Source organism: Neolamprologus brichardi, chromosome 14 (genome assembly GCF_056152115.1).
Source record: "Neolamprologus brichardi isolate AB-2024 chromosome 14, ASM5615211v1, whole genome shotgun sequence".
Classification (NCBI taxonomy): domain Eukaryota; kingdom Metazoa; phylum Chordata; class Actinopteri; order Cichliformes; family Cichlidae; genus Neolamprologus; species Neolamprologus brichardi.
The window spans coordinates 21025946-21044593 of NC_142117.1; the positions used below are offsets into that span (position 1 = coordinate 21025946).

At 41.1% G+C, this 18648-nt stretch overlaps 1 protein-coding gene across 1 annotated transcript in view; it reads right to left on the bottom strand.

Annotated features, from left to right (window-relative positions):
- elna (elastin a) overlaps positions 1-18648 on the bottom strand; it is a 45936-nt gene that overhangs the window by 9857 nt on the left and 17431 nt on the right. The window contains exons 6-24 of the mRNA XM_087851631.1: positions 9415-9465; positions 9282-9332; positions 7696-7746; positions 7333-7401; positions 5509-5556; positions 5327-5389; positions 4958-4993; positions 4754-4828; positions 4198-4239; positions 4025-4108; positions 3921-3947; positions 3734-3811; positions 2997-3026; positions 2622-2819; positions 2033-2194; positions 1726-1902; positions 1410-1601; positions 1170-1292; positions 907-1053 (exon numbers count right to left, since the gene is read on the bottom strand). Coding sequence (XP_087707757.1) covers positions 907-1053; positions 1170-1292; positions 1410-1601; positions 1726-1902; positions 2033-2194; positions 2622-2819; positions 2997-3026; positions 3734-3811; positions 3921-3947; positions 4025-4108; positions 4198-4239; positions 4754-4828; positions 4958-4993; positions 5327-5389; positions 5509-5556; positions 7333-7401; positions 7696-7746; positions 9282-9332; positions 9415-9465 — 1704 coding nt within the window. The remainder of the gene's footprint in view (positions 1-906; positions 1054-1169; positions 1293-1409; positions 1602-1725; positions 1903-2032; positions 2195-2621; positions 2820-2996; positions 3027-3733; positions 3812-3920; positions 3948-4024; positions 4109-4197; positions 4240-4753; positions 4829-4957; positions 4994-5326; positions 5390-5508; positions 5557-7332; positions 7402-7695; positions 7747-9281; positions 9333-9414; positions 9466-18648) is intronic.

Sequence of the window (18648 nt, forward strand, 5' to 3'; positions counted from 1 at the left end):
AGGAAGAGGAGCAGATGCTAGATGAGGTCAAACGTGACCGGAGAGAGGAAAAGATCCGAAGGAAATGGCAGGACCGCCATGTCACTTCCCAGCGGAAAAGAGTCTTACTAATACTTGTTTTTGTTGTGGAATAAAACTGTATTGTTAAAGATTAAAGTTAAAAATTATAAAATTAATTATTAATTAAAGAAATCTTTAAAAAGTCTCAGTTTCAAATAGGTTTTAAAAAAAAACCAAATCCAAATGTATCACTTGGAACAGACTGTGGTGGAGTCTGAGGCTTCCAAACAGCCATCAGAAGCTGGAAAATACTTTTATAGTGGCTTAAATGGTAAATTCCCTCCAACTGCAGCCTCTTGGTCACTAACATTTTTTTCTCAGTCTTGCTACTCCTTCACTTAATATCGTAAATCATGAATTTTCTGAGTTGTATTTGAGAACTTTTAAAGATGGTTCAGTAACATCTCTGTCAGTCACTCGTTATTTTATAGCTGTTATTTGCTTTCTTATTTGCCTTTTTGTTCAGATTGAAGTTATATTGGCAATATTTGATGGAGTTGTTGCCCGAGGGGTTAAATAGAGACAAAATATTTACTTTTGAAGACATAAGTAGCTTTTTTTAGAATACCGCTTGAGATAATGTTAAACCAAGATGTCAGTTTTGTTATCATTGGTTGGCTATACTGCACAAACCAAAGATAATTAAAATCCAGTGAGAAGTATGGAGGCTCAGAAACAGTCAATTCAAATTTGTTTCGTTGACCAATACTCTAGGAGGACCAGTGATTCTTGTGACACTAGAAAACTGTGCATGAAACGGCAAAATCATTGTTGCTAGAACTTGATGGGAATCCTTCGACCCGATGGGCTAAAAACATGCAGACAATAATACAGTTAAGAGCATACCGTATTTGGCAGCTTTGCTTGCAGCATAATATGCTCCTCCTATTCCAAGTTGCCCTCCTGTTCCAAGTTGCCCTCCTGTTCCAAGTTGCCCTCCTGTTCCAAGTTGTCCCCCTGTTCCAAGTTGCCCTCCTGTTCCAAGTTGTCCCCCTGTCCCACATGCAGTTAAATTGAAAAAAGACACATTTTTAATACCTTTAGAAGTTACAGCTTTGGCATGATGTTAAAAAATTAACAATAAAAATTAAAACAATTATTAAGAATACCGTATTTGGCAGCTTTGCTTGCAGGATAATATCCTCCCCCTGTTCCTAGTTGTCCTGTTCCTAGTTGCCCTGTTCCTAGTTGCCCTCCTGTTCCTAGTTGCCCTCCTGTTCCTAGTTGCCCTCCTGTCCCACATGCAGTTAAATTGAAAAAAAGACACATTTTTAATACCTTTAGAAGTTAAATTTTTGATATGATGTTAAAAAATTCACAATAAAAATGAACACAATTATTAATAATACCGTATTTAGCAGCTTTGCTTGCAGGATAATATCCTCCTCCAGTTCCTAGTTGTCCTGTTCCTAGTTGTCCTGTTCCTAGTTGTCCTGTTCCTAGTTGCCCCGTTCCTAGTTGCCCCGTTCCTAGTTGCCCCGTTCCTAGTTGTCCCGTTCCTAGTTGTCCCGTTCCTAGTTGTCCCGTTCCTAGTTGCCCTCCTGTCCCACATGCAGTTAAATTGAAAAAAACAACAACAACACATTTTTAATACCTTTAGAAGTTAAATTTTTGATATGATGTTAAAAAATTAACAATAAAAATTAACACAATTATTAATAATACCGTATTTAGCAGCTTTGCTTGCAGGATAATATCCTCCTCCAGTTCCTAGTTGCCCTGTTCCTAGTTGCCCTGTTCCTAGTTGTCCCGTTCCTAGTTGTCCCGTTCCTAGTTGTCCCGTTCCTAGTTGTCCCGTTCCTAGTTGTCCCGTTCCTAGTTGTCCCGTTCCTAGTTGTCCCCCTGTCCCACATGCAGTTAAATTGAAAAAAAAGAAGAAAAAAAAAGACAAAATATAAGTGCCTTTAGAAGTTACAAATTTGGCATGATGTCGGAAAGTCACAATACAAATTAAAACAATTATTAATAATACCGTATTTGGCAGCTTTGCTTGCAGGATAATATCCTCCTCCTGTGCCTAGTTGCCCTCCTGTTCCAAGTTGCCCTGTTCCTAGTTGTCCTGTTCCTAGTTGTCCTGTTCCTAGTTGCCCTCCTGTGCCTATTTGCCCTCCTGTGCCTATTTGTCCTCCCGTTCCTAATTTAAATAGGAAAACAATTATGCACTTTTAAAAAAAAGAAGTACATTTACAGGTTACAGTTTGATATAATGTTTAAAAAGTTCACAAAATAAATAGTAAAATTCAATTAATAAAGCATACGACATTTAGCAGCTTTCAGCTTTGCTAAAAGGATAGTGTTCTCCTATTTGTGCTTGTCCCCTTATTTCTATTTTTCCATTGATCTAGCTCTACTTGAGCTCTACTTGAGCCAGATCCCACCCCACAAATATTTTGCCATCATTTTTTCCTTCAATTTGGTGATAAATGTAGATTGAAAATCATGGTCTTAGAAGTCAGTGAGACAGAAATATTTTTGAAGAATTTTTCTGTTATTCCACTGAAAATGTCATTAGTTAGTTAGTTAGTTTTCTTTGTAACAGTTCCACAAATAATAAAGCATACCATACTTAGCAGCTTTTGCTGCTGGTAAATATCCACCAACCGCTGGAATTCTTCCAATCGGTGCACCTCCTGGTACTAACCCAGGAACACCTCCTGGTACTCCCCCAGGTACACCTCCTGGTACTAACCCAGGAACACCTCCTGGTACTCCCCCAGGTACACCTCCTGGTACTCCCCCAGGTACACCTCCTGGAACTCCTGACAAAAGCATATGTGTAATTTGTCCATGTAAATAATTTTTCCATGTAATGTAACATAATTTTATATTAGTTAAGTTATATTTTTCTCACTCTACTGAAGAAATGCATGAAAAAAGTATGAAAAATGATTAAAAGTATTTTTTTTTCCAGATAAGTAAAAAATAAACATTCTCACCATATTTGGCAGCCTTAGCAGCTCCATACCCTGTCGTCAACATAACGATAGTGAGTCATATGATAAAAGTTTAGTAACTGAAGAACATTTATTTTTTTTAAAAGCACAAAATAAAACAAGGTGTAAGGTATGGTGTGAAATATTTGTGCTAGTTAGTTAACCCTTTCATGCATAGTGGTCACTATAGTGGACAGCTATTCAAAGGCTGTTTTCTTGTATTTGTGTCAGTGTTGATGGTACACTTGCACATTGGACACTTATGTCTCAGTCCATATTATATTTGTTATAGTTTATATATATATATATCTGTTGTTATTTTCATCTTTTTATAAAAAATATGTCTTTTTATAGTTTTTACACAGTGTGTATTATTTATTCGTGTGTCAAATTCATAAGTCAAAATGTCTGTTGTCCACCTAAGTCGACATGTAACAAACTCTTTGAAAAGTACATGTTTTTAAAAAATTAAGTTCAAAAATCTTTTTTCATGCCTAAAGATGAATACAAATATTTAAGAGAAAACCCTGATTGAGGTTGTCACAATTCATGCATGAAAGTGTTAAAGATGATCATATGGAGCTAACCCACAAATATTATTTTTTCAATTTCAGGGCATTGGCCTGCAAATAAATCTTTACTTTTCCCATCATCTTACAGTTCATTTGACTGCTGTGTGACTTTTGTCTGCATGTGTGCTGGTGTGCATTTGCTTTCTTGCCAAGTGCTAGATATCGTACCTCCTAACACCTGGCCTGGATACAGCCCACCAGTGCCACCAAAGCCACCACCACCAGCTCCAAAGCCTCCAGTACCACCTAAACATGAAGCAGAATGCAGAAAGTTCAGTTACATGCAGACATACTGATTTTACAGGAAGCATTAACTTCAATCAGTATGGTAAACTACTACACTGAACAGCTTTACCCTGACCAGGTGAAATGACTCCCACTCCTGCAAAAAAAGGAAAAAAGTGAATTCTATATCTCTACTCCACATCTCGTAGGGAAACAAATTGTGAAAACTTTTACCAGTTCCAACAGGATATCCTGGCTTCGACCCGGGGCCACCTTGCACTCCTGGCAGTCCAGGTGCAACATTAAAGCCGCCATAACCTGATGCATGGATACGAGGCCGATCACTAAATGGTGAATTTCCACTGAAACCAAACTTCAAAGATGTTAAAAAATAAATGTATTTTTACCATATGGAAGTTTTCCACCTGCAGTTTTTGCTCCATAGGCACCTAAAGAGAGAAAGAGTGAAAAAAAAGAGGCTGGAATTATTTTATATGTGCGCACATCATCATATGCAAACGCTACGTTCAGGAGAACACAATCAACCCAAAAGGTTGATTCTGTTTCTCCTGATCGTATGTTTTCAGTGGGAAAAACGTTTCTTCACTCATCCAGTGCCTTTCTCAAACTGAAAACGCTACGTCCAGATGAACAGAAACAACTTTTTCGAGCTCCCGAACACAAAGGTTCGGTTTCAGAAAGACGAACAAAACAAAAGCAATCTGTGTGAGACCCCAAATACACTCTTCTCTCATTAGAATAACACAGTGCTAAACCTGCCACAGAAAATCTTAGAGTACAGTTATGTAAAAGATAAGTAAGACTGCAGTCTGCAAAATGATAATAATAATCCTGCTGATGTTAAAGTTATTTAACATCAGCAGGGTTTAAACCACAAAATTAATATTACGCCACATGCTTGTAGAAGAATTAATGCAAACACTGAATAATTTCATGTCACACCTTGCACTTTGGGTGATTTGAGGGGGTATCCATGGAACACTCCTGGCTGCATTGGTCCCCCATACCCACGGACACCTGTGAAGAAAAAAAACATTTTAATCTTGGTTAGATAATAGCAGACAGAGTGGATACCCGCCCCCCCCCCCCCCCCCCCCCCCCGAAATATTTACTTGTATAATAACAAACAATCATTGATAAAGTTACCTTGCTGTCCTCCTCCTCCTCCTCCTCCTCCTGCAACTACATAAGAAAAATGAGATATTCCAGTGAGACACATGAAGATTTTTTCCATGTGAGTATTAAACAGAGCTGCAGCGACGAAGCAAAGCACACTGGAACCATGCATCACAGTGCTACGGCATTACTCTCTGGACCCACACCAGCACTTTTACTTATTCATCTACATTTGTTTAGTATGTCTTACACTGGGAACTCTACTAATATTGTCTGTGAATGATTGTCAGTAGTGTAAGCCTGTGTAGAGCTGGTATTTACTATTTTTGGGATTCACTGGCAATGAAATAAAACTGAAAATAAATCAGCTGACACCCATGAGTAAAAACTTGAACTTACTTGATTTGGGATTGAGTTGAGACCCAGTGGGCACTCCAGGCAGAACTCCACGTCCACCAAACCCTGAAGAAGCCAGAAGAAACCAGACATTCCTGCAGTTATCTTTAAATGACTGACAGTCTGCATGGTGAAACTAACAAAGGAGTAAAAGTTCCCCAGATTAATATATGAAAGAGTCAAACCTTGTCCAGGCACCAGTCCACCTTGATAAAGGCCAGGTATACCCACACCTGCCACAGCCAATGAGAAGACACCCATGTTTAAATATATGTGAGGGATCAACAGCAGTGTTGACGGTGAACATTTAAATGTCCGAAAACCACAAAAAGAAAAAGAAGCCAAATGGGATGCGGAAAATGCTTACACATTGAGCCTTTGCCTGGTTGATACAAATTGAATTCACCTCTATAACTAAATGAATTATACTGTCTACACTGATAGCTCACCTTCATCTAAATTTATTTCAGCAATGTAAAAAATGCCTTTACATTTAATATATTATCAGGGGAATTCTCTTTTGAAAGAATGTTGATTTGCTGTTTTCTAAGGTGACATTTGACAAGACTCAGTATAATCCTTTGCTTTTATGTACAACACTGTGCAAAAGTCTTGAGCCTCCCATCAGGTCTTTAAACGGTATTTGGCTTCTAAGGCGCTTTCTTGTTATTTTTTTAAAGCAGGGAATACTTCTCTGTCTTTCATTTTCAGTTCACGTGTTGCACCTGACTGTTTTCAGAGGAATGTTTTTTGTTTTTTAAAGCACCTAATCACCTATGAATCGCCCAAACATAAAGAAGTCCTTAATTCAATGAATGAATCAGTGCAGTGTGTAGCAAACAATCAATTTTAAAATGTATCTTTAGGGACTTTGTTACTATCACCCGTCACAGAAACACTTAATACATTCCCATTTCTTTAGCTGAATATGTAAAAACAAATTTCTAAAGACAACACACTTGTATTTTTACAGCAACTAAGTGATTCTCAAAGAGCCACTAACTGAAAACTTGGCATATGTCAGCATGGTGTGCAGTGTGTCCTTAAAAAATGAGGACGCTGGACAAGTGGAAGACAAAGACAAAGAAGACAAAAAAAGAACCAGCAGGCCTAAAACTTTATCTACAGCAGATGAACAGCAACTGGAAGTCATGTCTGATGACATCTTTTGAGATATGACGTTTACTGAGAAAAGACTGGCGTATGCTAAACTACACAAGAACTGGGCTGGTCTTATATGGAGTAATAATTCAAAATAAGACATTTTTGGTTCAGGTCAGGAGAACACAGGTTTGGAGCTGCTTTTCAGCCAGTGGGGTTGGGAATCTTGTTAAACCTTATGAAATTATCAAAGCAGAAGAGTCTGATTTTGATCCACTGTGCAATACCATCTGGAAAATGTCTGACTGGGAATGGCTTCATTTGGCTTCATGACAGTGATCCCCAAATTACTACTAAGGCAGGAGAAGCATATGTGAATAGAAAAACAAACAATGAAGTATTATCAGTCATGGATTGGCTTCTCAGAGCCCAAACCTCAACATTATTTAAACAGTGTGGGATCATCTTGACAGAGAATGGAACAAAAGCGAGCCAACATCCAGAGGAGAGCTCTGAATGTCCTTCAGAACTATTTCTGAAGGTTACTTTTAAATTACAAGAAATTACAAGAAATTTTGACTAAGAGTTCAGGCTGTGCCAAAGTATAAAGCTGGACATACCACAACTGACTTTCAAGCTCTCTGTGTTTTTACGCTATATCCTATATTTTCAAGTATGTTTGGACATGTTTTAATAAATTACTGCACATGTTTCACATTTTATTAGCAAAATATAAAGAAACGAGTGGTAACGCAAGACTTTTGCACACTACTGTCCATATAAGCTTTTCTGTTTTCTTTTTGCAGAAATATATGTTTTGTTGGAAAATATTTTTGATGTGGCTGCACTGCCTGGTGGGCTGCATCCTGTCTGTCTTCACTCTGAGTTTATTGTTGAGTCTACAAAACCTGGCACTTTGGCAGCTTTTTTTCCTGCGCCACCACCTCCAGGAAGGCCGGTCTGAGGAATAACAGGTGCTGAAAAAAAAAACAAAGAAAAGAAGCCATAATATTATTTTGCTTAAAGGAGTGTGAAAAAGACACAGTGTCCAGAACACACACATCCTGGCCAAACTGGGATTTCTGCCCCTTCACACAGCTGACTCCTTTCTTTCTTACTATTATATATTAGAAAATGTACTATATACAATCTATTCTAGTGAGTACCTAACAAAAGTAAGACTGGCTTTCAATTTTACTCGAGAAATCAGAGCTAAAATAAAATGAAGAAAATTAGAAAAGGTGGAAAATGATATTAGGTGTGTGCCTTGCCTCCACCAGGTCCAGTTCCAGTGACTCCAGGACCTCCTCCTCCTCCAACCCCTGTTCATATGTAGACATAAACATACATTTGAAGTCACATTCAGTTCAGCGTTAGTCTTTGACACCAATAAGATGCTTTGTACCACTGTAAAGTTGTACATCCCAACACCACTAGAGGGCCCTGTGCCACTAAAGATGAGCAATGAGTCGCTTTGTGACTTGTGGCAGGTCCGCTTGCTGGTCAGCGGTAATGAGAGCAGCTAATCTGGGCCTTGCAGTTTATCATCACTCCCGTGACCAAAAGCAACATGGCTTTTGACTTTTGCTTTAATCAGAAACGGCAGCCAGCATGCATGGCATTTTCCTCACTTCATCAAATGCCTCATTTCGCTGGCTAACCCCTCCTGCAGGAAATGAGCTGTCAGCTTCACTTGCAAGGGAGCTTGGCAGCTGGATAAAACACAATGGTTTATTTGGTTAATTTTTTTTTATCTTAGAGTCCACACACTTTATTGGACAGACATTGCGCACTGCCTGTAAGTATGCGTTCTGGGGGAACTGGTGAGGCAAACTCTGGCAAGGGAATGTTTTGTTTTATCTGTGCTCTTTCAGAGGAAGGACCTGTTATTTTCAGTGTCATGAAAACAATACAGACTGATTCTACGGACTGATTTTTGCCATTGCCAATCAATACTTAACGGTAGGCTCTGTGCCACAGTCAAGTCTTGGCCATGATTGAGCCCTCTTGAGTTCATTTTTAATCAGCCGTACTAATTTAAGGCAAATCATGTGTCTGAATACAGCACAGACTCTCAGGTCAGGCCAGGCTCTGCTGAGGTTCACACTGTCTAAGGTTTGCAAGTACATGCTAAAAATGTACGCATGTTTGCCAAACTGTGTTTCCATGCCGAGTTACCATTAATGTGAAACATTCACTTTGGCTTTCTCCTAACATTTGAGCATGCAGATCTTTCAGAGTTCAAAACGCTTCAGTCAGTGTCAGTCTGGTCTGTACAGTAGTCTGTCAACAGGCCAAAACGTGAGCTTGCCTCCTGCACCTGTGAGCAGGACAACCAGAATTTCAGATGCACTTCAGATCCATGCAGGAGCCTCATCTGTGAATGTGTGTTGTTTTTTTGTTTAGTGAACAGAACCTGAACAGATTACAGTGACATCGGTAATGTCAGTTTACAATTATCCAAACCAAAACAGATTTGACATAAGAGGGAGGCAATGTTTCTGTTTAACAACAAGCTTTCACATGGCAGACAAGCTCATTCCACCTCTGCAGGGATGTTTCATTGTAATCCTGGAAGTTACTTCAGACCTTAAAGTCATGAGGCATTTTTAGACCTCAGATATCAGGACTGAATTTCGAAAGAAGCATAATATTGCTTCAATAATCAAAACAAGTAATTGAAACATAAACAGTGTCTCGTTCCAACAGCCAATATCCCATAATCATATCTGATGAACCTCCAGTTTCCACTGCACTCAATGAGAAATCAAGGAAAAATTGTTCGCTGACGCCATCACTGTTTTATTAGCCGCCGATGTTACATTTCTACCAAGACATTTTCTGCCCTGCATTTTACCGCTTTTAGCAGCCTTTGATCCAGCTCCCGGATAGTAGCCCCCGTAGCCACCTAAGCGACACAAGAGGTTAAAGGTTAGTGAGTTTTTGCCCCTGTGTTTAACATACACATAGCTGTTCTAGTTTCAGCTCACCTCCTCCATAGCCTCCAGGCCCCAGGCCGCCACCTCCTAGATTTCCATATCCTGGATGATAAAAAAGTGACAGTTCACAAACGGACTGAAGTGTGTAGATGATAGCAAATTAAAGAAAAGCACACAGTTTTCTTTCAATGTGGCTATAATGAGTTCGATGTGGTTTACCCAGCAGTAGTTACTCCTAAAGAAAAATAAGCCATAACTCAAACATTTTCCAAGACCTGTGAGTACAGCGCACCATACAGTAAAAAAATAAATGTCATGGCATAAGATATAATGTCATGTGTGCCCAATTAGATCTGATTGAAAACACTTGTGTGTATGTTTTTAGAGCCAAGGACTTTACTTTGGGTACATGGGATAAAGCTGACCCCAACTGGCTAAAACGCATGAGAGAAATACCATAAAAAAAAAAAAACTGGTTCCCTATCTGGTTATGTTTAATTCTAAACACTGGATGGAGCAGTCTGCACTTTTTGAGGCCCTAAATCCCCAAACTAATCTTTTTGGCTTCACTTCACACATGAATAAAGCCATATTCCTGCAAGCTGACAAGAACAAACAATGTGAGAAGAACGTGGGGAAAGAGCAAAAGAAAAAATGCTCGCCACCTGCCTATTGATCATAAGAGACTAGTTTAGTATTAAAAAAACTCCAGAAAACAGATTCTGCTTTGCCTCAGCTCTGACTCTTAAGAAAGCACATTTAGAAAATTCAACACTGGAAAGTACAGTCAGACAAAGGTTTAGATTGCTTGAATTTAGTGGCTTTAAATCATTGGGAAAAAAGGTAATTTAATAGATTATAAAATCCCATCTTAACTTTATATGTTAGATTTCTTAAGATACAAAACATGCTATAATTTAGACAGAGAGAAGAAGAAGAAAAAAACCCCCTCAAGATGGTGTAATTTTATTCACATCTAGATGCATTATGTCGAACTTAAGTATCTCCAGACAACTGCCAAAGTGATAAATGCCTATTACTTGGCGTTAACATATGGGAATGGAAGTTTTAAAACATGTTAGGAACATTAATGTCAGAGCTGTATTTCACAGAGTTGAATTAAAAGAAGCTGTGAGTTAACCAAATTCTTTTATCAGAGACAAACAGGTTGGCGTAATGACTGTTTTCGAAACCAGACGAAATTTGGATGCTGCCAATGGGCTAGTCGACCAAAGAATTTATTTTCATCAACGCTTGTATGCCAAAAAATAATCTCGGGGTGAGAACGAGTAAGCATGGGAAATGAGTTGAGTAAGGGGGAGGGGGAGAAAAGGCGAGAGTGGAGGGCGGGAGGTCTGGTGTCGGTCCAGCAAGCCGCGGGGTGCAGGTAATGATACTGACAAAGGGTGGGAAATGTGCGGCGAGAGACAGAGGGGAAGATGGAGAGTAAAGTTTCATGACCGAGTCAAAACAAATGTGGGCATCGGCCTTGCAAAGGGTTTGGCAACTAGACTTAGCATGCAATATGAGTCCAAAGGCTAAGCTGAGTGTCCTTGTGATAATTCATCTCCTTCCACGCTTTCAGCTTGACTCCCCTTGATTGCAAAACCATCCCCAGCCACACCTCAAAGTAATCAATTCTTATATAAATCTCTCTGATCCTGGGCTTTCCTTTTCCCAATGTGTCTTCGGCTGACATGAGGAATCATTTGTCTCGAGCTTATCAGTGAGCAATGCACAGCAGAAATTTAAAAGAACTGGCATAAAAATGGAAGCGTTACAGGTCTGGTTTGATGTGTTCATTTACACTAAGAGCACTGGACTGTCTCACTGGCCAATCTGAGGCATGTTTGTAGGTGTGAGATTACAGCAAGAGGAGGCTTTTGCATGTTAGTGGGGACCAAAGACTGAAGACAGGTAGGACCCTGGAGGTTTTTAGCTTATTCATCCATCATCTGGCCCACCTGTGCTCGCACATGCACAACCCAACCTGGCAGCGGTTTTAAAGGTTGTCCAGCATCTGCCAGGTTGAGCTCAACTGTCTGATTGAGATCATGAGACACAATCCAGACACACAGAATACTTCTGTGTGTGTGTGTGTGTGTGTGTGTGTGTGTGTGTGAGAGAGAGAGAGCGAGAGGCTATGAGTGCAGGCCTTGGGCAGAGGCAAAGTTTAGAGAAGAAAGAAAAGAAGGAACACTTCGTTTTCTGTAATTCTGACATCACTGGAGCGTAGCAAAATACAATGCTTTACAGTTTTAAAAAAGTTACCCTGGAGGTTGTGTATGTTTGAGCTCAAAGAGAGAGGACACGCTAACAAAATCTGGACTTTTGTCAGTTTGGCATTCATCCACTGATTGTGTCTTTGGGAGATGGAGGGTTGAGTTTTGTACAAAAGCCCTCTGTTTAGCTATATTTACACCATCTTGTGAGTCCAAACAAGCAGGCTTTTGTTGGACTACTACTATTACAGCATGTCAGCTCACACAAATAGACCCGACTTAGCTCACGCATTAGCGGGAGTCCACACCATTGCTGTTTGCTGTCATGGTCTGCACACTTGGAAAGCCTGCACCGTTACCCTGATATCAAATCATCATTTTTCTTTGGTGCCGCTCCAAATATTTGGCTGATTACTGTCAAGCTGAAGGACTTCTGTACATTAATACAGCTCCGAATTTTCTCAGTGACTCTCGAGTCGTAATAAAAAGCTCGAGAGACCACTTGAAACCCCAATTGCATTTGGACCTTAGACAAAAGAACCCAAAGAAGGCCTGTGCTCTAAACGGCACAGAAACCCAATACTACACAGGAGGGAGGACTGGGAGCCAAGTAAACTGGAAGGTAAGTGATGCGGCACAGCAGTGCATCAAAGTTTCCTCCATTTAGATACCTTGAAAAAAAGAAATGCGACAGAAACACTGTTTACTAGCCAGTTTCCATTGAGAAAAGACCCCTGGCTCTGAGCTGTGAAGTGGCAAGTGCACAAACAGGTTGTTGAGGTGAAATCTGCTGTGCTGCGGTTATGAATAATTGAGCATTGCCTAGCAATGGTGGGTGATTAATTTGCGGTCGCTTGTTTAAGAATGATTTCACTGTGGGTACATGAGTTTAAAGCTTCTCCGGCAAAGAAGAGGGAATCTTGTTTTTCAATGGAATGAAAACGTGACGAAGGACAGGCAGCCATGCCTCCTGCAGAGAGCTATTTGAACCGAAGACTTACGCTGGATTAAAACTGGCCAGACAGTGTGGCTAGTACTTTCAGTCACCAGTCATGTTCTCAAACACAAGTCCAGAACAAGTGATGGATGTGAGCCAGTGTGAACAGAAATATCTGGTTTCAATCTCTGCACTGAAACGTCTTGCTCATTCTCCGTTGGGGTTAGGTAAGGTAATTCTCTGTTTCGGGACCAGAGGAATACAAGAGACATTAATCAAAACAATATTTTCGGCGCACAGTCTTTTTCTGTTACCGTTCCTCTGTCGGTTTAACCATCCTTGTCTCTTTCCTCTCACTCTTTCCTCTCCAGTTGGTGTCTAAGGGCTTGTGCAGACCAGACATGAGGTGTTAATAGCAGCAAATGGAGAAAGCCAAACATGAGAAGCGAGAGAAATATTTGCTCGCTCCTTTCCATCCCCTCCATTTTCCTCCGCCTTTCTCTCCTCTCATTCTCTCTCGCTCTCTGCTTTGTGAACCAGCTGGGTCTGGTGAAGGGTTTAATTTAAGAGAGCAAAGAATTCCATGGCAGAGATCCACTGTAACTGACGGCAGACGCGAGGAGAGCAGACTTCGGAGCTGGAGCTCTGGAATGTCCAGGAAATTTTTGGGACTTGTTTCTCATTGTATTCTTGGTTTCAGGTCATATTTAATCAGGGAAGCTTCATAAGAACAAGTGGTTAATTCACAAAGGGAGGTTATTGTACTGTAACTCATACACATTTTTAATACTGTTATCTGACTTGGAAGCCGGTGCTGGTATGCAAAAAATGGCTAATCAAACAAACATGTGAAGAGTAGAGTAGCTGCAAGAAGCACAAAGACGTGCTACAGCATAATACAAATGCTGTAATTTTCTGTAATGTGACGGAAAATCTTCATGAAGATAAACTTCCTCTTCAAGAGCCCAGGAGACTCAGTGCTTTACTGTGACTGACAGGCAGATTCTGCTGTTCAGCTGTGGTCCCATATAAATTTTCACTTTGAAAGTTAAGCCCATCATTTTGTCCTTCACTGTCATGACAGCAGATTTTTATCAGTATCAAATTATCACACAGTTTTGCTTCCAAGTTGGTGGATAAGTTGCATTCTTGCAAGGTGACGCAGGACAAGCTGAATGGAAGCCAGAGTCATGTGACGTGCGATGGTGATTCCAGATCGCGTGAGACATGTGGACACACCGAAGCTCCCCCTTTGCTTACTCTTCTCCCCCCCTCCCTCCATTTTGACCTCCCCTGCTCTTGGTTACCTCAAGATTTGGTTGTGCTGTCAGTCACGGACATGCGGTGCTGTGAAAGGCAGGACGAGTCACATGTTGGACTAATTAAGTATTTACACAGTCACACCGCTACACACAAAGTCTTTCCCTCGCTGGCTGATGTGAGCTTGCCGACTTTGGCGGGAAGCCTTATATTGTTTTTGCTTTTCCTTTTCCATGGAGTCATTGACACGATCAATGAGAGGTCCCAAAGCCTGATCCTGCCTCTCTGCCAAATGACCCCAAGTGCAAAACTGTCAAAAATCCTACAGACAAACAGGGAAAAGGTCTTGTTATTGTCTTGTTCTCTGACATCTATGCTTGCTGTTACCGTGTGCAAGCACACTCTCACACCATCCAGGTTGAGATCAGTGTTAGGTGTCAGTAAGTTGGTACGAGTGGCAATTATTCACTTTTATAAGGGAGCTTTGCATCATACTAAAAAATTAAAAGGGGATATTTGGCGGTGGGCACCTACAGTGCAAGAAAAACTTTGGGTATCTTTGGAGAGCCTCACAAACCCACACACTTGGGCATCAGAACACATACATCATCTGTGAGGCGCTGAGCAACTCTTCAAATTAAAGGCAACTGTAAAAGTCACCATTACACTTTCTTTGGATTTAAAGCAGCACCGCTGTGCCAAACCAGGCTGCCATGCCCACTGACGTCTGCGGCAGTCTGAACCCACCAGCCCGAGTCTTTTCAAGCCTCTCACCTCTGCAAACACGCATTATTTCAAGCACATCTGTCCAAAAGACCATTATTCCCATGTCTTAATTTACACCATGTTAATTTTCGACTCCACGCATTACACGATATCCACCGAGCCTCTGATGTAATTGTTTATACTAGAGCCATATAGAGCAGAACACGCTATGCTATAGGCTTTCAAGTTGACCCGACATGTCTCCCGCTTCCTTGTTTGTGTGTGAGTGGAGAGGCTCTGCTCTTCTCCTTTTTATCCACTTCTAAAGGAATGTCACAGTTGCTCTGCCAACACTAAGCCCCTGAATATGTCTGAAGAGTATCTCTAACTCAGAGCTCATACCATTGCTCATTTTGTAGCTTGGCACACACACTCACAGAATGTACTGTAAAGACATGCAGACAAGGCAGAAACAAACCACAGGCATTAGATCGAGCAGCAAAGCACGGAGTACATGTGCTGGGGGAGAATGAAGTTTTAGGGGGGAAAAAAACCTGCTCATTTGTGATCAGTGGGTTCCATGTGCAGGGAGGTTCAATTGTGCAAATTATGCATGGTGTAAGAAAATCAGTCAACAAATGCAGCCTGTGGCCATGGTATGTAAAGTTGGCCAAGTGCGTTTCCTCTCCCAGATGGTCCACATATGCATCATGCATCTAACTGCCATTCCACTGAATGCTTTTCTGACAACAGAGGGCCGAGAGGGGAGGCTAGTGCTCAACAGGTCGGCTCAGCTCATAACATGCAAATTAAAACATTGACGATGGATTCCTGGAGTCGGCCTTAAAAGCATTTTCCAAGTTCCTCTGGCGTTATGAAAAAGGCTGCTATCACCGCTCAGCCACGAGAGGCATTTCATTATGACAAACTGTATGGGATACTCTACAAAGGAAAGCAAGCAAGAGAAGATAAACTGTCACTGACAGTGGGAAAGCTGTTTACTAAATAGCACGTTACAAATATGCAGAGGCATTGCTGCATGAACTAATGCGTTAGGATACCTACGAAGCCTCAAGGGCCAAAGCTGAAGTCATTCAGAACCCATTTATCATCCCAGGTTACTGAAGCCCGGCACTGGGCCTGATTGAGAAATCCAAGAGCGACATTTCACAGGGGTGAGATAATTTCTGCGACTCCCATTATTTGAAATTAGGAGCATTTTAATGAATGAGCAAACCTGCACCGGGAGGACAAGACATCAGCACCAGAACACTTTTACAGTGACCTTTTTAAAATGACACATGTTGCGTCACAACATTTTTAAGGCCCTGCATCAGACCTGAGCATAGACGTGAGCTGTGTATGTATCAATCACCCGCCACTCTTTTGACGATGCCGTGTGATGCATGATCCTTTATACCCACCAAGACTGGAATGCATACAGTAAACTTTCCAAACAAATAATCTCCTCTTAATGGCTCTTTAAATTCTTCAAACCCAACAGCGCTGTAAATGCTTACTCTTAAACGAATCTACAAAACAGGCCCTCGCCTCTCACAGACTTCACTCTGTCGTCATAAGCTTCTCTATCACTACATAAATAACGCTTTGGCTGTGCAGCCGGATGGACAAGTACAGTCGCACGTTGCCGACCTGCTGGCAAAGGGAGCGTCAGATAAGGTTGTGAGAAGTATTGTCATGGGACAGTTGCTCAACCAACAAAGCGGAGATGGACAAGATGCATCGGTAGTAACGTTCCCAGGAAAATAACCGTGCAAACAAAATACAAAACTGGCCAGTGAGGGCCTGAGGAGATATTACTAAAGCAGAGAAAAAGTACTTTATAATTGCATGCGGGGAAATACCACAGTTAGAAACAGTGATGTGTGGAACGCCTGACAGATTAGGCACCAATGGAAACTAATAAAGAGCTTCTTATCAAGCTTTAATCCAATATAAATGTAATTCTCAAGATGAATTCGCGAGGACACAGAAAATGGAACATCAACAACTGGTGACGTAATCCAAGAAAAATTGTTTGGGAGACAACAGGCACTTGCAATGCGAACAAATAAGCCGTGTTGGCTGTGTGCATATTGGGTGGGCTGAGTCCAGTGTGGGGGTGATATCAGAAAGTTTCCGCTGCAGACAGTTTATTTTCCAAGATCTTGAATGCTTGACGCAGAGAGCCGGTGGAGGGCAGATTAAATGGACTAAGAGGAAAGATAGTTGAGTAAGAATAGAGAAAAGTCCATAATTCACATTTTTCCTGCATAGACAAGTGTGTCTATTATGTGCTGAAAGGCATGCCGAATGCCTCCAAACTGATGTCAGAATACATATTCGGTATTTGTGTGTGTGTTTGTGTCGGCGCGCACACATGCGGTCGCTCTCGTAATTGCGCACATATGAAGATGATAAACATATTTACATACAATCATAGTCATGCATATTCACATGCAGATGCTTCCAGTCTCTGACAGCTCAGAGGACAGGTCTGAGCTGCGGTAATGAAAAACACATGTGCTCCAGGAGACTAAACCTCCTCAGAGCTCATCTTCTTTTGGCTAAACACTTTAATCCTCACCTCAATCTATCAGTCTCCTTTCTCTCACAGAGCTCTCTCGGTATGTGTGCTATGCGAATGAATGCGCATATAATTCTCTGCGCGGCGGTGAGAGGTGGTGTACACGTATGACATATATATGGCATGTCCGCGTGAGTTATCGGTCCTTTCCGTTCTCCTTGCTTTAGCCTGTCTCTCGTCTGTCCTCCCCGTGTCCACTGCACGCTTCAATTTCTCTGCCTTTCCTGCTTTTGAAGAAGACAAGTTCACTTGGTGCGTTTTCAAACAATGACCGTGATATGAACCAGAAGATGAGCAGGAAAAGAAAAGCAGGTGTACGTCTGGGCCGTGCTTTTTAAATCCTAGAAAGATTAACTGAAAAAAGAAATTCTGAGTTTTTACGTGAAAAAAAAAAGAAGTGCGTGTGTTGAAATAACTGTTTTCTTACAAATTACAGGGGCTTTTTTTTCCCCAGTGATGGTATTAAAGTGAATATCTTCATTTATTTCAGATTTTCACAAACAGTCTAAAGTGCTGCGAACACTCAAGCCCACCACCTGCATGTATTTTCTGCAATCAGCAGCCACAACTCTCTGCTGGCCTGCCGCCACGCAGGTCCATATGACTGCCAAAACAACTCAGAGACATGTTTCTGTGTGGACCAAAATGTTACATGTATCTCAAATTTTCCGAGGAGGATTTTTGACTACATTTTCCAATACTTTTCATCATCATGTTTCAGTGGAAGAGCCGCAGAAAAGGCGAGACTCTTTACACTCAGCTGCCAGTTTTTTCCAGTACGTTTATCTATTCATAAACGGCTCTGCAACAAATCCCGCTGCGCCTTCGCAAAGACTTTTTGGAGACTTCAGGTTGTAATGCTGAGTTGTACTACACTGCAGTTACATCACAAGGTTAAGCCGAACAGTGGGCTTACATTACCAGGCTCACAATATCAATTTCCGTCTTTCTTTCTGGTTGGATGGCAGTTGGCAGAGCTTACTCAGAAACTCAGTGTACTCAGCTGTCCTGAATAGCACAGAGACTGTTCAGGGACAGCTTTCCTAAAAGCTAGTGTTGGACTTTCTTACAAAGAAGTGACACCTGATGCCTACTTGTCTTCTCCTGAGATGTTAATTTCTTCAGATTTGCGACTTGCTGCCAGCCAGCCATTAGTTTTTTCCTTTAGTCATTGCTATTTGCTCACACATACCTATTTTATAACATTATGAGCCTAGAAACTAATAAAAGCCCGACTGCCACTGATGCTTTCGACAGACAAACTATACACGAGCAGTATTTCATCCATCTACTGTATGAGATCTATAGTCTGTTAAATTGCTTACAGATCCCGATGGCTCATATATGTTTTCATTGCTCAAAGGCCGAGGCTCGCTCTTGTCAGCTTCTGACAGCGTTAGAAAACGAAGACAGACAACATGTTGTCTATGATCTTCAGTGTTTATTACTCTTGGAGAGTCCACTGGTAGGCTGAGTGTAAACACATTGCAGCTCTCCCACACAGACACATCTTTTCTCAAGCTAAAACAGACCATTGTAATCGTACAAAGAAATTACACCAACAGCAAAAACAG